The sequence below is a fragment of the Oncorhynchus keta genome, chromosome 11 (genome assembly GCF_023373465.1).
Source record: "Oncorhynchus keta strain PuntledgeMale-10-30-2019 chromosome 11, Oket_V2, whole genome shotgun sequence".
Classification (NCBI taxonomy): Eukaryota; Metazoa; Chordata; class Actinopteri; order Salmoniformes; family Salmonidae; genus Oncorhynchus; species Oncorhynchus keta.
The window spans coordinates 25,375,772-25,402,143 of record NC_068431.1 but is presented as its reverse complement, the minus strand read 5'-3'; the positions used below and the strand labels follow the sequence as shown (position 1 = coordinate 25,402,143).

At 42.8% G+C, this 26,372-nt stretch overlaps 1 protein-coding gene across 4 annotated transcripts in view; it reads right to left on the bottom strand.

Annotated features, from left to right (window-relative positions):
• The window catches only part of LOC118389972 (protein turtle homolog B-like), a 199,097-nt gene that overhangs the window by 32,777 nt on the left and 139,948 nt on the right, over positions 1-26,372 (bottom strand). For 3 of the 4 annotated variants that reach the window (XM_035780029.2, XM_052529798.1, XM_035780031.2), the window contains 10 exons: positions 23,671-23,813; positions 22,416-22,556; positions 22,147-22,266; positions 21,107-21,257; positions 17,172-17,295; positions 9,814-9,989; positions 9,217-9,443; positions 6,399-6,483; positions 3,284-3,448; positions 3,089-3,134 (listed from right to left, as the gene is read on the bottom strand). In XM_035780029.2, the coding sequence (XP_035635922.1) occupies positions 3,089-3,134; positions 3,284-3,448; positions 6,399-6,483; positions 9,217-9,443; positions 9,814-9,989; positions 17,172-17,295; positions 21,107-21,257; positions 22,147-22,266; positions 22,416-22,556; positions 23,671-23,813 (1,378 nt within the window). The remainder of the gene's footprint in view (positions 1-3,088; positions 3,135-3,283; positions 3,449-6,398; positions 6,484-9,216; positions 9,444-9,813; positions 9,990-17,171; positions 17,296-21,106; positions 21,258-22,146; positions 22,267-22,415; positions 22,557-23,670; positions 23,814-26,372) is intronic. The other variant, XM_035780030.2, reaches the window with a different exon arrangement.

Below are 26,372 nucleotides of genomic sequence, written 5' to 3'. Positions count from 1 at the left end.
TGGCTTTGGGACAAGTCTCTGAAGGTCCTTGTGTGGCCCAGCCAGAGCCCGGACTTGAACCCAATCGAACATTGCTGGAAAGACCTGAAAATAGCTGTGCAGCGACACTCCCCATGCATCCTTACCGAGCTTAGAGGATCTGCAGAGAAGAATGGGAGAAACTCCCCAAATCGAGTTGTGCCTAGCTTGTAGCATGATACCCTTAGAAGACTTGAGGCTGTAATCGCTGCCAAAGGTGCTTCAACAAAGTACTGAGTAAAGGGTCTAAATACTTATGTAAATGTTATATTTCGTCTTTTTTTGTATATACATTTGCAAAACTTTCTAAAAACATGTTTTTGCTTTGTCATTATTGGGTATTGTGTGTTGATTGAGTGGGGGAAAAAATGTATGTAACAAAATGTGGAAAAAGTAAAGGGGTCTGAATACTTTCCGAATGCACTGTGTATATATATATATATCTTTCATTGATCTATTGTTCAAAAGTGACTTAGTGAACTGGAGTGCAATTGGCTTGTGCCAACATTTACAGAAGCCAATAATGACGCCTTGCCCTCCAAGAAAAATGGATTGTCCATAAAAACCCCATTGACAACAATACATTAAACTTTGTTTTAAATTTCTGTTCTCTTTCTTCTGTGACTATGTTCAAGCCTAATAATATGTACAGTTATTAGAGAGATTTGGAAGATAACGTTCAATTGCATAACCATAGCCAAGGCAAACGCCTTCACTTTTTCTTCAATGACAAGTGGATGGAAAGTATGCAATGTTGATGATGAGTACTGCATATTACACAAATAATAGGATCATATGTACAACGCAAGAGATTTCTCCTTGGCATGGTGTGTAAACCATTAAGCCATATCCAAAAGTCATCAAAGGTGGCAGTTATTAGAACTGGGGGGAGAAGACACACAAAAGAGTGGTTCATTAAATTAATGAATTGAAGAACAAGAGAATTTATCTCATTAGGCTGAGTGAGCAGTTTGGTCAGTTGTTCTTTTAAAGTGTGATTTCAGAGTTTGGAAAATGTGTCAACTTTCCATGATAACATTGATAAAGTGTTTTAGTGTACCATGGTAAACTGCTGAGCAGAGTAAAGCTAGTGCCTGTGGCCCAGGGTGCCACGCCCCCCACCCCAATTTTTTTTAAGCCCTCTGGTATAATTTGCCATACATACAATACCCTAATACCCTTACATAAAATACTGACCTTGAATGCAAACACTGTAACAAGACGTTTAGAATTGATTTATGATTTACCAAACCTACACTAGGGGTCAAAAGTTTTGGAACACCTGCTCATTCAAGGGTTTTTCTTTATTTGTACTATTTTCTACACTGTAGAATAATAGTGAAGACATCAAAACTATGAAATAACAAATATGGAATCATGTAGTAACCAAAAAAGTTTTAAACAAATCAAAATAGCCACCTTGATGACAGCTTTGCACACTCTTGGCATTCTCTCAACCAGCTTCACCTGGAATGTTTTTCCAACAGTCTTGAAGGAGTTCCCACATGTGTTGAGCACTTGTTGGCTGCTTTTCCTTCACTCTGCGGTCCAACTCATCCCAAACAATCTCAATATGGTTGAGGTCGGGGGATTGTGGAGGCCAGGTCATCTGGCTACTGGAGCCGGGCCATGACAAGCCGAGCCGTACTTGGCTGGCCTGGTTACATACCCACCATAGTTGCTGGAAGTTTGCAGGATAGGACAATGTGGAAGGAAAACATCCGAACCAGCACAGTAGGGTTCGGGTCGGCACTTTAGTGTTAAAAGGGTCAAATGGAGTCCCAAGACGAGGGCTAAAGACAGGAATCACAATCAAGTGGCAGCTTTTGGAAAAATAACAGGCTACAATGATCAATTGGATACCTGTTACTTAAAAAAAAAAAATGTTTACCTCTTACATGCATTTAAAACACCACAACTTTACAGAAATAACACATTCTCTTCCCCTAAAATGCTGGTTGTACATCCTGTTGCAATGTTAGTACCACTATACCAGGAGTTCAACAAAACATGCTCTGTAAGTGAGTGGATCAAAATATATTATACTTCCATGAAATGCAGCTCAACGATATATGCTTGTTCAGTTCTCAAAGCTCACAGAAGGAATGAGTTTGAGAAAGAGAGAATCTATGTGGCAATTAAGATGCTATTTCAATGAGGCCACAGTAGCCAAATGAGGCCCTTGGAAATATCTGAGGGAGAACCATTTGTCCAATCCAACAGTCTGTCAAACCTCTGAAGCACCGCCCTCAAATAATTATCAAACGTTCTGCCTTTAATGTCAGGGATTTTTGATTGATGTCTCTATGTAGGATTGTTTTCTTTTGATACTAAAAGACTTGGGTTGCGTCTCAAATTACACCCCATTCCCTTTATAGTGCACTACTTTTTTTTACCAGCACCCCATATGGCTCTGGGCAAACGTAGTGCACTATATAAAGGAACACACACAAAGACTTGGTTGCTAGATTAGACACCAATGTTTGTGAACACGGCCATGACACCCTCTCTGTGACCAAGAGATATTGATCGTTCAGTCCCACTGTTTTATTAGGAAAACAAGGTCAACAACGATGAATTGAACTTCCTGGGCCGTGACAAAGACAAGCTTGTGTACAAGCTCAGCTCTACTAGTCCATTAAAATTACATGAATGAAAACAGGTAGCTGAAAGTGTTTTCTCTAGGCTGCTTTTTGTGGGGAATTATCGACAACATGATTTGAATTTGGTAAATGTTTATCAAATATGAGTTTGTATTTTTTCAATATCATATTGAGCATTTACTGTACGCAACAAGTATCGTTCCAAATATGATCGTTAAAAAGCAAGTATGGGCTTTGCTGAGATGAACTACGGGTAATAGCTAGCTTCACAGTGACAGCCCCCTTTCCGTCAATATCTGGCCAATCGCTGGCCAGTGATTGGTGGTCCTGCCATTAAGCTTTCTCTATTTGATGGATGTGTCAACAAGAAGCCTTGAGTTGTGATGCAGTGCACCCTGCCCTTGATTTGCATAATTTACAGCGAAGTAAGAAAAAGAGATAAGCATTTTTGGCTTAAGGTTACTTACGGAGTTTCCACACTTTTTCTGCAGTGTGTTATCGAGAGAGGGGGGTCTGAAAAAGAGGTGGGGGGGATTAATTCAATGTTTAATTTGATGTCAATTCAAAGAAATGTCAAGAGAGCTCTATATTGCTTTATCAGCTTTCAAATCCTGTGTATGTGTGTCTGTCTGTAAATCCTTGTGTGTCTCTATATGTCTCACCTCTCCTCCTCTTGAGCGTTCGTCGGCGCTGCTTGTTGACGAAGCAGGCTGCCAGTGTGCTAAAGAGGACAGCAGCTGCCAGAAAACAGATGGTAGCCACGATGCCAGCCACCACCGGCCGCGCCAGCCCCCCCTCATCCACCAATTCCGGGGGTGGGAAGAAGTCTGGGGGAAATGAGTGTGGGTGTGAAAGAGAGAGAGAGAGGAGCGTGAGGGGAGAAAGAGTGTTTGGGGGAGTGTAGGATAGGAAGAGGGGGAGGGGAGAGAGGGAGGAAGAGAGAGGGAAAGAGAGTGAGAGTGAGACATGACATGACTTGTCTGCCGGGAGGCTATAGGCTTGGAGAGGTCTTTGACCCAAAACAATACTGTGACCGATATCCACCCACAATAATAAGTATATTCGCTTTATATTCATATAGTAAACTAAGCATATTGGTATATTAGAAAGCAAATATTTCCAGTCTAGCCATTAAACATGCAATCTTGTGAGCAAAAAAAGTGTATTACATTGTGTAAATTACTTGAGTAACTCCATATAGCCTTTTGGACTAGGCTTGGACTTTAAGGAGACATCTGACATCTGCAGGCCAACTGTGTGTGTGTCCGTGTGTGTATGTGTGTGTGTGTGTGTGTGTGTGTGTGTCTAGCTGGATCCTGCCAATCACCACACCAACTGGCCTTCCAATTCACCTGATTCAGCGACTCATCATTTATCGTCCTGAATTGATAGACACTTAATGGAAATGGATTAGGAAACTCCTTTCCTCATCTACTATCCTTTCATGACCACAGACTGTCTAGATGACTGGATAGTGAATATGTTCCCGCCCTCCTCATTTTATCTTGGGGAGAATTTGAAATATCAACATTCAGCAAGACTGTGATCAAATACTGTTCAAATATTGTAGTACAAGTATTTCATCAGGAGGGGGCAGCAAAGTACTTCCAAGTTTAGGAAGTAAATTTGTGAATTATGGTGGAAATTACAAGATTATTTTATAATGCTGTAATTGCATCAAATGGTTGTTTTATGCAACAGAATAAGGGGTTATTCGAATGCTCATTTGTATGTCTTCTACTGAGGCTGGGCCTCTGGAAGATTTACGATGTCTTTGGGTGATACCGCATTCCAGAGCATGAGTTAATGTTTCTGTTCTACAAGGTACCATGGAGAGATGGCTCCAGTATGGAGTTGGGGGGCCAGACACTGGTCTCTACACAATGAGTTCTCATGTTTTTAGAGCAAATACTGTCTGCTGTGAATTATAAGTATCTTTCAGACAAACCTTAACCTTGTGACTCATTCCATACCGTACATCTGTTGTGTGTCATGTAGACTGAAGGAGGATGGACTTTGGTATAAAATGCTGTGGCTCAAACCAGCTCGTTGAGTTCTCAGTGATCACCTCCAGGGGTTATTACCGACCAGTTCCATTACTGCAGTAATTAAATAGTAAAGTTTGATTCTTTTGAAGAAATCTTAAGTCTCTCCTTTTGATTTCACAGTTGCTCACAGTCACAATTTCTGTGACGATATATTCCCTGTGACCTCCACACCAGAACAACATCACAGGGTAGAGAGTATTTCAACCTGACAGCACTGAAGATGGAAATCCTATGTGGAATGTCCATAGGAGGAATATGAACGGGGCTTTTGTGATGTCATACTTTTCAGGCTGTTCCAGGAAGTATTCGTGCCTGGTCCCAGATGTGTTAGTGCTGTCTTGCTAACTCCTATGGTCATTGTCACATTTGACACTTAAGAATTGGCAATCCCTCTGGATCTCTTACAATATACACTACCAGCCAAAAGTTTTAGAACACCCAATTCATTCAAGGGTTTTTCTTTATTTTTTACTATTTTCTACATTGTAGAATAATAGTGATGACATACAAACTATGAAATAACAAATATGGAATCATGTAGTAACCAAAGAAGTGTTAAACAAATCAAAATATATTTTATATTTGAGATTCTTCAAATAGCCACCCTTTTCCTTGATGACAGCTTTGCACACGCTTGGCATTCTCTCAAGCAGCTTCACGAGGTAGTCACCTGGAATGCATGTAAATTAACAGGTGTGCCTTCTTAAAAGTTAATTTGTGGAAAGAAACCTACTAAAGGACACCAATAATAAGAAGAGACTTGCTTGGGCTAAGAAACACGAGCAATGGATATTAGACTGGTGGAAATTTGTCCTTTGGTCTGGAGTCCAAATGGAAGATTTTTGGTTCCAACAGCCGTGTATTTGTGACACTTGGTGTGGGTGAACGGATGATCTCCGCATGTGTATTTCCCACTGTGCTTTGCTGGTGACACTATCTATGATTTATTTAGAATTCAAGGCACACAACCAGCATGGCTACAACAGCATTTTGCAGTGATACGCCATCCCATCTGGTTTGTTTTTCAAACAAAACGATGACCCAACTCACCTCCAGGCTGTGTAAGTGCTATTAGACCAAGAAGGAGAGTGATGGAGTGCTGCATCAGATGACCTGGCCTCCAAAATCCACAGAGTGAAAGAAAAGCAGCCAACAAGTGCTCAGCATATGTGGGAACTCCTTCAAGACTGTTGGAAAAGCATTCCAGGTGAAGCTGGTTGAGAGAATGCCAAGAGTGTGCAAAGCTGTCATCAAAGCAAAGGGTGGCTATTTGAAGAATCTCAAATATAAAATATATTTTAATTTGTTTAACACTTTCTTGTTTACTACATGATTCCATATGTGTTCTTTCATGGTTTTGATGTCTTCATTATTATTCTACAATGTAGAAAAAAGTAAAAATAAAGAAAAACACTTGAATGAGTAGGTGTTCAAAAACCTTTGACTGGTAGTGTATATTTTGTATGATCATTTTATACAGTTTTGTGGGATTTAAATGGGTCATTAAATTACCACTCCACCAAATTACATGACAGATTTTTTTAACAGGATGAATCCCTACAATTATTTCCCCATTTGCTTTGTTTTGTCATGTTTTCAGTTAATGTCTGCCATATCTCAATTTTAGTCTGCCACTTGCCCCATGCCTCTGTCTCTCAAATCATAGACATGTTTTGTGTGATGAAGGGGTGTCCATAGATATTTATGCGGAGGTGTGTTGTTCACTCACCTGTACTGGACACTCCTACTGTGTTACTGGGCTCGCTGACCAGTTCCTCCATGACTGCTATGACCCGGAACTCATACCATGCCTCCTAAGTCACACACACCAGGGAGATGAGAGTAAGACAGGGGCAGAGGAAACACTGTATTTGTGTGTGTTAGTGAAACATCTGTTTAATGTTGAACTCTGTCATTCATGTTGTAGTCTGTCCAATTCTTCTTAGAGTCAATAAAAACGATTGTTTACAAAAAGGAAAGCAGTTTGTTCGTTTTAGGAGGAAATCCACAAGGAAATCTACCTGTCAAAGTGGGTATGAAAATGTTTCGCATCACTAACTGTATTTTAGCAAAGAAGTAAAAAGGCAGAGCAACAAATAGACAGTCCCTCGTGGTCCAATTACCTCAATAGCTTGAGTAAAAAGCGAGCTGCAGGAATGTGCTACAGTATAGGTGTAATGAGTGATAGAGAAGTGTGAGTGGGTGTTGGGAGTCATGCTAGAATAAAGTACCTGCATAGAATGTGTTCCAAATGGCACCCTATTCCATTTATAGTGCTAATATGGTATTTAGTATCCTACTTGAGCCATGTTCAAAAGTAGTGCACTATAAAATAAATAGGTTTCCATTTGGGATGTGTCCTGTGACTGATGGTTGAATGAGACAAAAAAACACACTAAACATTTCACGCCAGGAGCGCAATCCGACATACAACAAAGGAATATAGATTTTTTTCAACGTTGGTGGAAAAATACATTTCTATACTTTAACACATTACTCTCCCCAGATGGTGTACTTATGTGAGACTAAGCATACATTCCAAATGGCACCCTTAACCCAATACAGTGCACTTATTTTAACAAGAGCCCTATGGGGGAATAGGGTATTTGGTACTGTTTGAAAAGCATCCTAAAATGTTTTATGAATTCTTTGAGATATGAGATAGGCTTGGGCTGACAAGGAAGATAAAAAAGTAATTTTCATATACACTGAGCATTCAAAACATTAGGAACACCGTCCTAATATTGAGTTGCACCCCATTTTGCCCTCAGAACAGGCTACATTTTTCGGGGCATGGACTCTACAAGGGGTCGAAAGCGTTCCACAGGGATGCTGGCCCATGTTGATTCCAATGCTTCCTACAGTTGTGTCAAGTTGACTGGATGTCTGTTGGGTGGTGGACCATTCATGACACACACGGGAAACTGTTGAGCATGAAAACCAAGCAGCGTTGCGCATGGCATCTACTAACATACCCTGTTCAAAAGGCACTTAAATATTTTGCCTTGCCCATTCACCTTCTGAATGGTACACATACACAATCCATGTCTCAATTGTCTCGAGGGTTAAACATCCTTCTTTAACCTGTCTCTTCCCCTTTATCTACACTAATTGAAGTGGATTTAACAGGTGACCTCAATAAGGGATCATAGCTTCACCTGGTCAGTCTATGTCATGGAAAAAGCAGAAGTTCCTAATGTTTTGTACACTCAGTGTAACATTATATAGTTGGTCCTTTGAAGAACACAATTTTTAAAAACACAACTGACTCCCATCCCCAATCATCATACACTATATATACAAAAGTACGTGGACACCCCTTCAAATTCGTGGATTCGGCTATTTCAGCCACATCCGTAGCTGACAGGGGTATAAAATCGAACACACCGCCATGCAATCTCCATAGACAAACATTGGGAGTAGAATGGCCTTACTGGAGCTCAGTGACTTTCAACATGGCACCGTCATAAGATGCCACCTTTCCGTTTGTCAAATTTCTGCCCTGCTAGAGCTGCTCCGGTCAACTGCAAGTGCTGTTATTGTGAAGTGGAAACGTCTAGGAGCAACAACAGCTCAGCTCCAAAGTGGTAGGCCACACAAGCTCACAGAACAGGCCCGGCGAGTGCTGAAATGCGTAGCCTGTAAGAATCGACTGTCTTCGGTTGCAATACTCACTACTGCGTTCCAAACTGCCTCTGGAAGCAATGTCAGCACTGTTCGTTGGGAGCTTCAGGAAATGGGTTTATATGGCCACACACAATCCTAAGATCACCATGCACAATACCAAGCATCGGGAGGAGTGGTGTAAAGCTCACCACCATTGGAGTCTGGAGCAGTGGAAACATGTTCTCTGGAGTGATGAATCATGTGCTTCACCATCTGGTAGTCCGATAGACAAATCTGTGTTCGACGGATGCCAGAAGAACCCTACCTGCCCGAATGCATAGTGCCAACATAGTGTCAACCTCGAAGTGAAGGGAAATCCTAACGCTACAGCATACAATGACATTCTAGATGATTCTGTGCTTCCAACTTTGTGGCAACAGTTTGGTGAAGACCCTTTGCTGTTTCAGCATGACAATGCCCCTGTGCACAAAGCGAGGTCCATACAGAAATGGTTTGTTGGAATTGGTGTGGAAGGACTTGACTGGCCTGCACAGAGCCCTGACCTTAACCCCATTGAACATCTTTGGGGTGAATTGGAACGCTGACTGCGAGCCAGGCCTAATCGCCCAAAATCAGTGCCTGACCTCACTAATGCTCTTGTGGCTGAATGGAAGCAAGTCCCTGCAGAAATGTTCCAACATCTAGTGGAAAGTGTTCCCAGAAGAGGGGACCAACTCCATATTAATGCCCATGATTTTGGAATGAGGTGTTCGACGAACAGGTGTCCACATACTTTGGTAATGTTGTATAGTCATTACCATAGTGTTGGATGAAGGTGTGTTAATGAGCTTGGCTGGAATTAAAGCATGCGCCCACACCAGCCATGACGGTAACTGGCCACCCGTCATTCTGTATGAAACAGTGTTTATACAGTAAGCTACCTGAATGAGGTCTCTGGCTAGCAGGTCTGTCTCTCCAGCGGGGATGGCATCGTCCAGGACATCCCACCTCTCCCCTAGGCGGAACTCCATGACGTAGCGCTCGATCGGAGCTGTGTGGTTGGCCGGCGGGATCCACATGAGCAAAACACCCTGCTGCGTCCGATTGGCTATGAGGCATCGTGGTGGGGTAAGCAGCACCAGGGGTTCAGGTATACTTATAGGAAAAACTGGACGGAAAGCAAAAGGGAGAGAGAGAGAGAGAGATAGAGGGGGAGAGATGGAGAGTTGGAAAGAGAAAGGGAGACAGAGAGGTTAGAGAGCTGTATTTCAAATGCAGTAGCAGTGTAACTTTAGAAAGTCGATGAGCAACTTTTAAACCACAACACATTGCTACTACAGCTGCTGCCACAACACCACTGTCTACATCACTATTAACAACAAAACCACACATCATTCAATCAATTACCATCACAACTTTTCCCTTGCTGCCATCTTGTACTTACAACACACAGTTCTGTTGTGTTCCAGCCAGGTCACTCTTGCCTCACTCTCTTAGGTCATATACTGTAGGTCAGAGGTGAATACCGTAATACCCACCTAGTGTGTTCACAGTGATGACCTCGCTGAAGGGGCCCGTGCCCAGCTTGTTATGTGCAAGGACACTGAACTGGTAGGCAGTCTGGGGCTCCAGGCCGGGCACTACCAGCCATGTCTGGCCAGAAGGCACGGCTATAGACAGCCAATCATGTGGGCCCAGCTGCTCCCTCTTCACCCTGCAAGGTGGAGGGGGATGATAGGAGAACAGGCATGGGAGAGGGGGATGAGGGAAATACACATAGGAGTGGATATGGAGAGGGCCGAGACTTTTAGTCAATGCACTCTGTCATTTCAGTAACGGTCGATTCTATCCTGTCAGTTCTGTAAAAAGATTTTGTCCGGTCAGTTCAGTAACAGGATTTCTGGAATGACATTTCAGTGACACTTCATTGCAGTTGCAGTCAGTGGTGTCATCGTGTCTGTATCATTTCAGTAAGATCATTTGTTAGAACATTTCATTTACAGAATGTCATTTCACAGTATTTCAGTCAAATAATTTCACACAGTAATACAGTTGATGGTGGTAAGCCCATGCTGCGCTCAGCCGTGCAAATTCCCATTGAAGCTAAAGATGGACCATGTGTTAGATTCAACACCACTTTTCTGACTTTCACTGCAACAGATCTCCCTGAAAAAGTAATATGGGTAAATGAGTTCTTCTACTTTCCAGTGAGTATGCATGGCATTAGTCTCCATTCGTATTGTAACATTGTGTAGTCCTAAATAGATAGCAATGTATGAGACCACTGTTGAACCATGGGTTTATCTTACTATAAACAGGGTTCAGAAAGATAACACTACACACCAACATGTATATCAACCTGAGGGGGAGTCAGGATCCTCGTGTACGATGTCATTGTGTCATGTAATATGTAGGCATAACTCTCCCTAACAGACATGCATGTATAAGCTGCATGATGGTGTACATGATAGAGGCTGGGGGTTAGGGACTGTGATAAATCACAATGTGCTTCCTTTGTGCTGACGGTCAAAACGCCTCTCTGTGATTTACAGCAAATGCCACGCGCAGACGGTGTTCCCAACTTTCCCAATCCCGGGAAATCATTATGCCATCCTAGGGAGCATCTAGTGACTCTCAGGTCTTGGCCATTGTGCGTATATTAAGTGACATGATAGCTGCCGTGTGTATATTATGATGCATTCACTATTAGGGTGTGTATATTATGATGCATTCACTATGATGCATTCACTGTGAGGGTGTGTATATTATGATGCATTCACTATGAGTGCGTGTATATTATGATGCATTCACTATGAGGGTGTGTATATTATGATGTATTCACTATGAGGGTGTGTATATTATGATGTGTTCACTATGATCCATTCACTATGAGGGTGTGTATATTATGATGCATTCACTATGAGGGTGTGTATATTATGATGTATTCACTATGAGGGTGTGTATATTATGATGTATTCACTGCGAGGGTGTGTATATTATGATGCATTCACTATGAGGGTGTGTATATTATGATGCATTCACTATGAGGGTGTGTATATTATGATGTGTTCACTATGATCCATTCACTATGAGGGTGTGTATATTATGATGTGTTCACTATGATCCATTCACTATGAGGGTGTGTATATTATGATGCATTCACTATGAGGGTGTGTATATTATGATGTATTCACTGCGAGGGTGTGTATATTATGATGCATTCACTATGAGGGTGTGTATATTATGATGTATTCACTATGAGGGTATGTATATTATGATGCATTTACTATGAGGGTGTGTATATTATGATGCATTCACTATGAGGGTGTGTATATGATGATGCATTCACTATGAGTGCGTGTATATTATGATGCATTCACTATGAGGGTGTGTATATTATGATGTATTCACTATGAGGGTATGTATATTATGATGCATTTACTATGAGGGTGTGTATATTATGATGCATTCACTATGAGGGTGTGTATATTATGATGCATTCACTATGAGGGTGTGTATATTATGATGCATTCACTATGAGGGTGTGTATATTATGATGCATTCACTATGAGGGTGTGTATATTATGATGCATTCACTGCGAGGGTGTGTATATTATGATGCATTCACTATGAGGGTGTGTATATTATGATGCATTCACTATTAGGGTGTGTATATGATGATGCATTCACTATGAGGGTGTGTATATTATAATGCATTCACTATGAGGGTGTGTATATGATGATGCATTCACTATGAGTGCGTGTATATTATGATGCATTCACTATGAGGGTGTGTATATTATGATGTATTTACTATGAGGGTATGTATATTATGATGCATTTACTATGAGGGTGTGTATATTATGATGTATTCACTATGAGGGTATGTATATTATGATGCATTCACTATGAGTGCGTGTATATTATGATGCATTCAATATGAGGATGTGTATATTACTACACCGTCAGTGGGTTTATTGTGCTTCGTTGTCTGTTATTGTTGTGTACATTATACTTGTTGTCAGTGAGTATATTACCATAAGAAATGAATATTTTCATTGTCAGTTTGTATATCACGGTGCACTGCCTGTCAGTGTGTCCATAATGTATTGGCTGTCAGTGAGTAAATCATATGGTGTCAGCCATTGTAATAGGATATGGTGGCTAGCCTGTCAGTGTCCATAATGTATTTGCTGTCAGTGAGTAAATCATATGGTGTCAGTCATTGTAATAGGATATGGTGGCTAGCCTGTCAGTGTCCATAATGTATTGGCTGTCAGTGAGTAAATCATATGGTGGCAGTCATTGTAATAGGATATGGTGGCTAGCCTGTCAGTGTCCATAATGTATTGGCTGTCAGTGAGTAAATCATATGGTGTCAGTCATTGTAATAGGATATGGTGGCTAGCCTGTCAGTGTCCATAATGTATTGGCTGTCAGTGAGTAAATCATATGGTGTCAGTCATTGTAATAGGATATGGTGGCTAGCCTGTCAGTGTGTCCATAATGTATTGGCTGTCAGTGAGTAAATCATATGGTGTCAGTCATTGTAATAGGATATGGTGGCTAGCCTGTCAGTGTGTCCATAATGTATTGGCTGTCAGTGAGTAAATCATATGGTGGCAGTCATTGTAATAGGATATGGTGGCTAGCCTGTCAGTGTGTCCATAATGTATTGGCTGTCTGTGAGTAAATCATATGGTGGCAGTCATTGTAATAGGATATGGTTGCTAGCCTGTCAGTGCGTCCATAATGTACTGGCTGTCAGTGAGTAAATCATATGGTGGCAGTCATTGTAATAGGATATGGTGGCTAGCCTGTCAGTGCGTCCACAATGTACTGGCTGTCAGTGAGTAAATCATATGGTGGCAGTCATTGTAATAGGATATGGTGGCTAGCCTGTCGGTGTGTTTGTAATGTGGTCGCGGGGGCTGTTTGGGGGCGGTCCCATTTTTGCTTAGCACATGAGACCAGTAAAGACCGTACGTCATTCCCAGTGAGGCTAATTCATTTTCTATTTTGGGGGGGGTTTCAATAAGTGGGGCAGTACTATTCAGGGTACTATGAATATTTATTACATTTGAGTTTAAGACAATTCCGCTACATCCTGTATACATTTTCACAAGTCATTTAATTGAAAAGGACTTGCGACTGGTGTCTGGGGAACAAGTTCGTTTTTTCACTTTATCAAAAGCCGTCTTCCAAGCACTACGGCTAGACTGCTGATAATGATACTCAGAAATACTCAGGAGGAGATGGAACTTCTGTGTGGAGCCTGTGTGCGTGTGCGGGCGTTAATGTGTGATAATGCTTTAGCATACCAAGTTTGTTTGTTATTGTTGACTGAGGCTAACGTTTAGCTCAGCGAGTTAATCTGTGATCTAAGGTAGGTGAGTGGAACTAAACCATCAGGTCGATAACAGGTCAATCACACACATGTACCAGTATGTGTGAGTTCATGCATGCAAGTGTGTGTACGGGTGTCTGTGTGAGCACATAAGTGTGTACACATTGAAGTTTGTGGCAATACACATTAAATCTTATCAGTGTGTGTGTGCATGCGAATGCGTGCGTCTGTGTCTGTGTTCTACAACAGTGTGTGTACGACTGTGTGTGTGTGTGTGTGTGTGCAAGTGCACGTGTGTGTAAACGCATCACGGTGGAGGCCTGCCAAGCATGTTTGCTAGAGGAGAAGCGTTGGTCTTAATCTCCCGACCGGCAGAAGCTTTTTAACTTTTAGCTTTTTAACCGTGCTGCCTGCATACTGGCACTGTCCTCCAAATTCAGCTCCCTATCTGATGCTAAAAGACACAACGCATGCGCACCCTGGTCAGAAGTAGTGTACTATATGGGGAATTGGGTGCCATTTGGGATGCAGACCAATGTCAGCATCACCCAGCAACCTGGCAGTCTCACACACCACCATGCTTTAACACTCTGGAGAGGAGATAGCTATATGGGGCTTGAGACTTGTTATAACGCCATTGTGACCTGACTTAAGGTGTTAAAGTGGGCCAACTAAAGAGATCAGACAGGATCGTTAGAGTCAATGACTGACTGCATCCAGAACATAGAGCTATAAATGGGGCTTACCACCTGCTATAATCACCTAATGTCCTGACATGGGGTTAGAATTGGTTGTCTGTGCCTATGGGTCTACATACATAATACATAGGGTTACGACCTGTTATAACAGCCTCTTCACCTGATACAGAGTTAGAATACACAATGTTATATGAGGCTGGTGTACACTGGGTTTGTGGCACATTTGTGGACAACATTTTCCCGATCAACGCTTCAAATTAATATGAGCTGCTGTTTCTGTCCTTCACCCCTGAAACATAATCAATCAAACAAACATACAAAAAACAATGATACTACAGCTCTTTATAGAACATTCTATAGAGTTAAGAGCAGTGGGGGCTATAGAATAGGGATATTTGGCAGGAATATTGGAAGTGGAAGGTTGCTACTTATTAGAGTTGCATCAGCTTTAGGGAGAGCAGGTAGTTGGAGGTCTAGGCACTAGCCGAGAGAGAGTGAAAGAGTGTGAGAGAAAGAGTGAGAGAGGGAGAGAGAGACAGAAAGAGAGAGAGAGGGTAAAGGGGGCCAGTTGGTTGGATAGAGTGGAGGAGAAGATCTGTTTACTCTTGCTTGGCAAAACAGAAACCCTTGAGTGATCAGCATTGTTTTGTGTGTGATCAGCTAACTCTTGAATATCTAGTATTGTGGTGTAATGAACTGACAGTTGTGTTGTTGATGACGATCGAGGCCAGATGATGTCATGAAGATTTGTGGCAGTAATTCCAGTGTGTTGTAAACAGATCCGATGGTACACCTTGCCTGCTGCTAATATAGGAACTAAAAGACAGCATTTCTAAAGGAATCAGTCATCTCACGAGTTCCCTTTCAGGCAGAAAATAAACATTCAAATAGTTTGATGAATTGATTGCAAAATATTTCCACTAAATGTGATGCATCTCAGTACTAGCACAATGGATATGTGATATTGTAAAAACCTTGTTTAATGTGAAGCACAGGCATATTAATGAACTTAAGTTACTAACCACTTCTATTAATAAAAACTACTTGACATGGTAGGTGTCCTCAGAAGTCGACGAGGGAGGGCGCGACGAAGCCTCCAACGAAAACACGCCCGTTGGCGTGGCGTGGCATGAGGGCATAGGGGGGCGGGCTCGACACAGCTTTTATAGTGTGACGACCCTCCCACTCTCTTTGTTCTTGTTTCCTTATTAGGATGCCGGTGGGCGGAGTTGGGAGGGTCGTCAGCTACATGGGAAACACCTGGGCCAGGTGTGTCCCAGGATAAATACACCACTTCCCCATTCATGGAGGAGACTCTCTCCATGCAGACATCTTTACAGATTTTGTTGTGTATCTTGGTGGCCTTTTGGTTGTTTGCTTTGGCAACTTTCAACACCCTGCAGTATCATATTCATGCATGCAAAACACTCACTTACACTACTGATTACAGATTACACACACCATTGTATATTGTACTTAGTTTACTGTATTTAATAAATATATATTTTGTTACTCCTTATCTCCAATATATCATTACTTTTTTAGAGGATCACAGTACTTAAAGCGCGCGCTAATTGCCCAGTACGCTTCTCGCTAATTGTTCTCCTCGTTTCTCGTTTCATATTCACTTTTAATAACAACTCCCCCATCTAGGGATCGTAACAGTCTGACAGTTCTTCTCGCTGGTTTTTATCTGTGGTCGTTAAGTAAGGGGCAAGCCCATTTGTTGTGTGTCTGTTTGGGAGTAGGAGAACGAGCTGATGACAGTGCAGAATATCCTGGGGCAGGTCAGGTTTGGACTGGTTTGGTCTGGACTGGTCAGGTCTGGTTTGGACTGGTCTGGATTGGTCTACGCTGGTCTGGTCTGGACTGGTCTGCTGTGGACTGTGAGTGAAGTGGTGGTGATCTATAAGGAGCTCAGTGGATGCTGCTTCAGGGTCAGTATTCACAAAGCATCTCAGAGTGCTGATCTAGGATCAGGTCCCCGCTGTCCATGTAAGCTTATTTATTATAATCTGAAAGGCAAAACGGATCCTAGATCCGCACTTCTACTCTGAGACGCTTTATCAATACAGGCCCAGTAGTACTAAGTGAGCTGCTTGGTGATAATGTATACTTTTGTAGTGACGCTAGGAATTGAGCATGTAGATGTTATAAGCATGATTATCTGGTGAATACCATTTGAGGAATCAATGGGTGAAAAGGATTGGTGATAAAGTCAAGCTATTGTTGATCCGGTTTCACGTGCTATATTTGCCCCGTTCTGAACATCGGTGTGTAGCTACAGCACATTTCCATGACAGTCAACTGAAAATATTAGTAATTTGGTGTCTTAAATAGCTTGAATTAGGCGTTTTTGTGCTTGTCTCAATCCAAACTTATTGTAGTTGACTTGGGATGACTTGAACGGCATGTTACGCTAAGCCGTCCCCTCTCTCTCGTATTATCCCCACTTCTTCCCATCCGCTCTGGGTAACAGTTGCCCAGCCTACCCCTCCCCAAACAGCCTACCCCTCCCCAAACCTTAAAACGTGAGACTGAACTTGATAGTGTCAAGGCGCAACTTCCCCCCCACTACCCCATCCAGCCCCCCTCTTCCCCAGCCAAGGTGAAGCAGCCTCCCCTAGGCAGAAGAGCAGCAGAAGGGGGCAGAGAGTTGGGCTACATCCCAATTTTCCACCCTTTTCAAGACCTGTGCACTTCTACTCTCCCTGTCATCTACTTCAAAGCACTGTATTGGTGTGGAAGCATTGCCTGGAGTGAGAAGGGTAGAGAATCGGGACGTAGCCTTAGAGGGAAAAAAGTTTGAAGAAAGAAGAAGCAGGAAGCAAAGCATGCTGGGATGACTCACACATGGCCATACCAGACTGATAATGTCTGCTCAAAGCCGCCATCGTAGCCAGCCTCCCATGACACGTTGGCCCAGGTGGTGGAGACCGCCGCATGAACGTTGGCCGGGGCGTGGGGGCTTGTGCCTGGGGAGGGGAGGAGTCAAGTAGAGAGTGGCGGTAGTGAGGAGGGTGGGAGAGAAAGAGAGTGAAACATGAATCATAAACCCCACACACACATACTTAAATCACACACACACACACACACACACACACACACACACACACACACACACACACACACACACACACACACACACACACACACACACACACACACACACACACACACACACACACACACACACACACACACACACACACACACACACACACACACACTTGAGTTGGCCTGGAAGGAAGTCAGCTCTTTCTGATATGTGTAGGCTTTATGTGATTGTGTAAAGACTACAGTCAGGTGGTAGGCCTCTGAGTGGTTGTGTAAAGACTACAGTCAGGTGGTAGGCCTCTGAGTGGTTGTGTAAAGACTACAGTCAGGTGGTAGGCCTCTGAGTGGTTGTGTAAAGACTACAGTCAGGTGGTAGGCCTCTGAGTGGTTGTGTAAAGACTACAGTCAGGTGGTAGGCCTCTGAGTGGTTGTGTAAAGACTACAGTCATGTGGATGGCCTCTGAGTGGTTGTGTAAAGACTAGTCAGGTGGTTGGCCTCTGAGTGGTTGTGTAAAGACTACAGTCAGGTGGTAGGCCTCTGAGTGGTTGTGTAAAGACTAGTCAGGTGGTTGGCCTCTGAGTGGTTGTGTAAGTAGGCCTCTGTGTGGTTATACAAAGAAGCCAGAGCCATACTGAGTGTGTAAGTGCGTGTATGTGTGTGTGTGTGTGTAAGTGTGTGTTTGTGTGTGTGTGTACGTGTGTGCTGCCAACTTCTCTACACCTCCATTCAGGTGACTCTTGGCAGAATTATATAATTTCATAGTGAGACAATAATATACTGTAGCCATGTACTGTAACTACAGTCATTCCTATGTAGTCTCCTGTGACTGACAAGCTAGCTAGCTGGATTGGTTATGGCTCACTAGATTATCCCTACATGACAAGTTGGCTCGGGTTTGCCCCATTCCAAGTCCACATATACTTTAATAACATCTTAAAATGGTCACCAGTGAGGTCAGACTTGAAAAATAATTAAAACCCTCTTCCCTTTCATCCTTCAATCACACATCAGCATCTGTCATAAGAGGTGTGACCTCGTATGGTCATGTCACTTCGTAATGACGCCAGATGTTAGCACCAAAACGTTTCAGCAGACAAAAGGATGTAGGGGTTGGAAGGCAGACAAATTGCCCAGGAAGCAGTGGAGGCTGCTGAGGGGAGAACAGCTCATAATAATGGCTGGAACGCAGCAAACGGAATGGCATCAAACACATGGTTTCCATGTGTTTGATATATTTGATACCATTCCATTAATTCCGCTCCAGTCATTACCATGAGCCTTTCCTCCCCAATTAAGGTACCACCAACCTCCTGTGCCAGGAAGCCTTTCTGCTGTCCAAGAAAATGGAGGAGAATGTATCTTAATTGGTTGACCTTGTAACCGTAGAACGTCAGAATGTCTTATAGCAGTCCTGCTATGTTGTGTATGCAGTAGACGATTTCAGAAATCTCTAGCCATGTTCGAGCAAAAGTACAAAATATTCCCTACTAATTATACACGAAAATGTGTTGAAAGATAAAGGAGAGGAATGATTTGGCCATAATCTAATCACCCACCAAATACATGAAAACGTATTTCATTGGCCTATTGAACATCTTCGAATTGTGCTATTTACTGTTGCTTGACCATTGAATGCAAGAATGCTAAAGAAACAGTGGCCTGATTACCCCATCTGTAACTCTAGCACCTATGCACAACAACCTCCACACAGGCAATATCAGTGGCCAGCTAACTGAAGACTGAGTGGTCTTTCTACATAGCCAGCTGCAGCTAGGAACACTAAGACTGTTCCAAAAAGGCATCATTAGTAATTGGATGGCCTAGACACAACAAGTGACAGTTAATCTATCGTTTGTCTTTATTTAGCAGACAAACTAGTTTTCAGCAGTGGAAACAATCTCTGTGTCTACTTCCCTAATGCGGCGAGCTCAATTTGCTCATTTGTGATTTGCGGATATTGGCGCGCCACGTCGTTGACCTTGCAAATTGCTCTTTGCACATGTCCCCCAGGTGCTTTGGCTGACACGTCAAGCTTTGGAAAATTGTCAGTGGTTGACTCTTGGATGCCGCCATCACTGCCGCTCTGCAAAGCCCTGCCTCTCTTCACTACCCTTTCAGAGCACACAAGGGTCGTAATCATTAAGGCATGCAACGGTTTTGTAACAGATAATGAAAATTTGTCACGCCCTGGCCTTAGTATTCTGTGTTTTCATTAGTATTTTAGTGAGGCCAGGGTGTGACATGGGGATTTATGTGGTTTGTTTTGTCTGGGGTTGTTTGTAGTTATGGGATTGTGGTTAGAGTAGTACTCTAGGTAAGTCTATGGTTGCCTAGAGTGGTTCTCAATCAGAGGCAGGTGTTTATCGCCATATTCTTTAGGTCTCTTGTGGGTGATTGTTCCTGTGTTTGTGGCACCAGATAGGACTGTTTCGTTTTTTTTCTTGTTTTGTAGATTGTTGTACTTTCATCTTTATTAAAGATGTACAAAACTAACCACGCTGCATTTTGGTCCGCCTCTCTTTCCCGAGAAGACCATTACAAAATTAGTATTTCAGATTGGTTACCTTTGGATGTGATGTTCTAGTATTGGACTACTTCTACTAGACTAGTTATATTGTAGATTCAAATTTAACTGGATTGATTCGCCATGGTGTTAAAAGACCCATTGCAGCCGTTTTTATCTCATTATCAAATAATTTAACAATGAAGTACCTTACTGTAATAGTTTTCCATAAAAATAAGCCAAAAACTGTTTCTCAAGCAATAGCTTTGCTAGGACTGTCTGGGAGTAGTCTGAATGAGGGGCCTAATTGGAGGACCATAATGCGAGGGATATGTAACCTGAAAACTAGCTGTTATTGGCAGAGAGTTTTGGAACTCTCTTATTAGTCTATTTAAGTGATAATGCCTGAGAAGCCAGTGTTTGGATGATATATTGGCATGGGTGTTGCCAGTCCCGAGACAAAGTGGAGGGCCGGCAAACCGCGCCAATATATCCTCTAAACATCACTTTTATACAACGGGTTACAAACATATTCAAATAATAATTGACATATTTTCATACTATTTCATCCTTCCACAAGATATAGCCCCGAACCAAATCTAGGGTTGCTACCCAAGCTGGCTGGTCGTTCATCCTATTGATTTGTTTGCCCTTGCTTTCACCTGTCCAATCGTGTTAGAGCAGGGATAACTTTGAGGACTTCTTGACATTTTCAAACAGGGCCCATGTGAATGGAGATAAGGCTTGTAATTTATAAATGTCAAACTGAACTCTGTGTGTGTCTCAGACCTGTGTTAAAATACTACTGGGTTCAAAGACATATGGATATTTTTTATTTGGATATTTTTTATTTGAAAAACCAAGCAGTTGAATATTGGAATGATTTTGTAAATACACTTGAAAAATATTTGAAAATACTCAAATACACAGTATACTGTATATACTGTATATTATACTGTATATACTCCCATGCATTTGAACCAGGTACGTTTGGTATTTGAAATCATGTATTTTGAAATAAGTATTTGAAAATACTTTCAAATAATAGGCTATTTATAGGAAAGTATTTGAAAATACTTAAATACTTCCAATAGAAGTATTTGATTCGGGCCACAAGATTTTAAAATAAATATTTTAATAACAAATAATCAAATCTGCACCAGATCTGATGTGTTTGTATGTGTGTGCCTATGCCTGTTCCTGTGTGCGGCAGAGTGGCTCGTACCAATAACTAGGAGGTGTGTGCTGGCAGTGATGCTCGTGGCGACGTTGGTGGCCACACACTCCCACTCCCCATGGTCCTCCTTGCTTAGGGACTTGAACTGTAAGGTACCTGAGGGGAGGACATTGTGCTTGCTTTTGCTGGGCTTCCATACCTAAAAGGGGAGAGGAGAAGAAGGTTGAGTCACACATCTCACAGAACACCACATACTATACTGGTCCTGGCAAGAAAGGACATTATCGTCCACCCACATAGCTTCCAGACAGACAGTAGATTAGTAGACAGACACATAGAAAGACAGACAACAGAAGACCGATAGAAAAAAAGGAAGACAGACAAAAATGAAGACAGACAAACAGTGACACACACAAACAGACAGGTAGATTAGTAGACAGACAGACAGGCAAAACAGAAAGACTTAACACCTTTAAAACATTCTCCTTCCTCAGTCAATGTCACTGTTGTAAGAGACTCATCCTTCCTCAGCTATTCATATAACTAAAATGTTCGGCATCTGCATCACAACGGTAAGGGGAGACAAACAACTGCAAATCACATTGTTTTCAACAGGATTATTAAGAAGCTCCGTAATCAAGAGACAATTTAAGGTTAATGCTAATGAGTTTGTTTCAACTGATAATGCCTCCATTAAAATGCAATTAAAACATTGGGATTTCTAGGAGCCAGTTTGATTGCAATCTCATCTCATTATTTTGGCAAAGATGGAAAAGAAGATGACTCCAATATCAACAATCATTAGGAAGTAAACACAATGGGGGGGGCTTATGGTAGTAATAACTACCCCTCATCATTACTAAATAATGGTCACCTAACATCACTTGGGGAATTAGTAACACCGAGTAGCTTTGTTACCATTAACTCTCAATGACAAATATATTGTGTGAGTGTACAGCAACGTGCTACCCAATACCCAGAACTTTAGAGTGAAAGGATAGAGAAGAGGAGCTGTAGCTCTGTCCTATTATAAAGTAATAGACCAGGCCACAACATGAGTGCTTTGGGTGGTGGTAGGGGTCGTTTACCTTCCTCCATGTGATGTTGGGATAGGGAAATTCTCCCTCAGCCGCACAGGGGATGACCAGTTCTCTCCCAGCCTCCTGCCTGTACTCCCCTCCGGGAACAATCGAGAACTTGGGGGGATCCTGCCCAGAGAAAGTGTGAGATTTGGACTGAGCCTGGGTGTAGTCGCTAGGCTAACTTGCAGCATGCTAGTCTTCTTATAGAAAATGCATAATCACTGCTATGCTAACTAGTATGCTACACTAATTAGCGTTAGCATCAGCCTGCATACCTTTAGCACCAGAGGAGTGGGATCGGACCAACCCTCAGAGCCCAGAGCGTTGTAAGGCATGCAGGTGTAGGTGCCCAGAGAGTCATCCGTCACCTCAGTCACGCGGATGCTCCCGTCCTCCATTTGGCTCCAACCAGGGTACTGAGGGAACAAAGAGGGGCTAACACTATGACATCGCAATGCTTGTATGGCTGAGCTCACCAGTGGCACATCACTATCCCATCATCCTGCAAAGAGGAGCTGAGAAGACTGGCTGCCCGATGGAATAGGAAGAGAGAGGTACGCTCGTTCCCCCCATTGTTCTCAATAGTTAAAAGTTCTGAATCAAAGGGGACTGAAGGCAATGTCAAGAAGTAGTGAAAGGAAACAGCAAAGTAACAGCTAGAATTTGTCTAGGATATATACAACAATTTATCCACCCGTAGAAGCCTGAAACTAGGAAACTTAGTCACTAGTTTAATGCACATGTGAAGTGTAGAAATTACCCACTAAAGTAGCCCTGCAGTTAGCTCAGTTCATCACCTTTGTTGCAGTTCAAAGCTTGAGGGGATTTCCCAGTCTGCCATCCCCAAGCCGGGTAGATGTTGCCCTTCTAGGCACTGTCAGCTTACCCCTTAGCCCTAAACTTAACCATTAGGGGAAAACACAAAACTGACTTTAGATCAGTGTCTTCACCCTACTTAACTGGGCTGTATTCAGTTATCTCAGAAACCCAGAACTAAAATATTCTGTAATTGCGTCAGATGCTCGATGAAGTTCTGGGGGAGTTCGATGTATGAGAAAAGATACTAATGAGACTAGCAAATTCTCCACCCCTCTAAATAGAGGTTTTGGGAACGTCTACGGCCCAAATGTCCCCTCTTCCAAAATTCGAAATCGTAATTTGTCCAAATTGTTAGTGACGAAGAATATGCGCATTGGAACAACGTTCCTCATTAGTCGTCGCATCCCACAGTCTGTTGACAGGACGCTACGATAACATACCATCCTATGCGTCTGTCCACAAGTGATTATGTATTCAGTGATGTCAAATATTCTGAACATTACAGATAGAAATAGAACTGACACCATCCCTTATCCTACCTAACAGATAATCATATTGGTTCTACACAATACATTTGTCTCTGAACGTTTTGGCTCATATTCATTAGGAACTAAACGCAAGCAAAGCTACTGAAACAGAGAGGGACTTTTTTTCACCCATTGCAAAACATTTTGCTCCGGTGTGCTCTAATGAATACGACCCTCGACTCACCTTCTCTATCCGGAGAGGGTTGCCATCTTTGGTCCACTTGACCAGCGTGGCGGGCGGGTTGGCGTCCACCGGGCAGCGGATGAAGCCTGGCAGGCCGATGGCCACATAAATGGCAGGCGGCATGTCTTTGACACGGGCAGGGTCTGGGGCGAGAAATGTTTTTATTGGACATAGGAGAGATGGTGGGAAAAGTAGAGAGTTTGTCACAAAGGCAGTGGGCTGGATTGGAACCCACGATGACACGGGCAAACATACAATGGTGTAGGCAGTGGCACTAACCTCTAGCTAGACCATCCAGGTCACAAGATAAATATCATACTAAAACATTATCTTTATAGTAGAGTAACATTGGTAGTGATTATGGGACCAGTACTTCAGCAGGAGCCAGGAGAAATAACACGGGCTGTCGTAACATGATAAACTGTGTGCTTCTGTAGCAGCTGGTCTGAGAGCAGTAGCTGTTCATGTGGAGGTTGTGCGTGTGTTTAGAGTAGATGGGTAAACACTGACTAGTGAACAGGGAAATACGTATGTCAATTCATTTCACAAGGAAGGAGAATCTGAGACAGTCACATATGTAGAATGGAATCAATGTGTGGATAAAAATTAGTTTAGAGAAGGCTGTCCTCTTTAGTATTCAGACAGAGGCTTCCATGGTTGAGGCAGTCTGTCTGGAGTCACGGCTAATTTAACTTCATCCGGCAACAAGGATAGACGACAGGAAAGAGGAGTTGGAACTGAAAGTCAATACACCAGCTTTTAACTTTGGTTTCAAATAACCATATACCCTATATTTTTACACTTTGGTGGCTGTGTAAGCAGGTCAGCTCAGTCCAACTTGGTTTGGCTTGGCCCAGTTCAGCTCAGGTGTGTGAAAAGCCCTATATAGTGACAGATTCGCCACTACACCCCTTACATTACAAAACGGCACAAACCAGGTTTCCACTGGATAACACAGCCACAAAGTTCAAATTGCTTGATCGCAATAATTAAAACTAAAATGAGTGTTTTGGTCTTAATTTAAGGTTAGACATAAGGTTAGCAGTGTGGTTAAGGTAAGGGTTCGGTTTAAAATCAAGTTTTAAGAAGATACATTGTAGAAATGGCCTGGGTTTATGATTTTGTGGCTGTGGTAACTAGTGACAACCCCACAAACCAAAACACTCGTCTGCACTTCCCATTCTTTCCCTCTGTGTTATCTAACCTTTTACCGGACAAGTCTCAGGCTGTGTCGGTTCTGATGGATAATATCTGTGGCCTAATGGCAGATTCAGACATTGTCATCTGCTCAAAGCCCTGTACATATGGCCACAAAGCCACGCGCTAATGGATATCCTCCGACGGCCGGTGCAGCTCAGAAAGGAACGGTTTAGGAAAAAAAACATAATGCTTGGCGAGGTGCCACAGTCTATTTATAGGAAAGATGAGGGGGGCAGTGCCACTCTCGATACAGCTAGCATACACACACACTCACATCCACACATGTATTTCTCTCTCTCTCTCTCTCTCTCTCTCTCTCTCTCTCTCTCTCTCTCTCTCTCTCTCACACACACACACACACACAGCCTGTAATCTTGTCGTAGTGCTGCAGTGCCATCAGTGGTCTATTGGGGTCGCTATCGCCCACGCTGCCTGTCTGCCTGCTTCCCTGCCTGCCTGGAGTCTGGAGCTGACATCACTGCAGAGGAGAGGGTTTCCACAGAGGATGATGTCACCTCTCCCCCCTCCTTCTCTCTTTCACTCTCCCTTTCCCTCGCTTTCTCTGGTTCTGTCATACGCACGCAGCACCGAAACTGCAGGTCACGGTGGACAAATTTGGTCTGTGTGTGTGTGTGGCGTGTTGTGGCATGTGTCAGTGTGAGCATTAGGGTGTGTGTGTTTGTATGTGAGTGTGTGTGGCTGCTTCCATGGTACTGCTCTCCTGGGGCAGAAAGGAAGACAAGGAGGGAGAAGAGAGAGAATAGGAGCGATAGAAGGAGAGAGCGAGAAAGATTAGGTTGACAATGTGGATTCAGAGAGGTAGGAGATGATGAGAGGAGAAACAGAAAGAGAGATGGAGAGAATATTTTTATTTTTATTCCCAGCCCCTGTCCCCGCAGGAACCTGCAGATGCCTCTTGCTAGGCCATCATTGTAAATAAGAATTTGTTCTTAATTGACTTGCCTAGTTAAATAAAGGTTAAATAAATCAAAATAGACAGCGAGAGAGAGATTAAGAGATGGAGAGAGAAAGCATATCCTGGTAGTTCAGTCTATCTACATCCTACCACCCTAAAAACCCTGGAGAACCAGTAGTTATCACACTGTACCACTAGTACTCAGCTCCAACTCTCAACGAAGAACTCAGTGGCAGCCAAGCAGACAAGAATATCATCCCAAGTCTAAAAATAGAACAGCGCTAGATAGCTAGCAATCTCTCGCTCTCTGCATCCTGGCTCTAGCAGTGACTTGCTTTGGGAAAAGTAGTGGTCACTACTTGAGAGAAAAAAGCTCCCTCTATCTCTGTGTCAAAAAAGTATCTGGTCTCTGAAAGCAATGGTGTAATGCTTCCTCCCTCCCTCATGACTGGTAATGTTTTCTCCTGCTTGGGCCCTGAGAAGAAAAAAAATCTCATTTAGAGCCGTGTAGGAGGAGATAGAGCGGGGGAATGCAAAATGTCTGTTGCCTTGGCTACCCAGACGAGTCACTACCCACCGACACGGG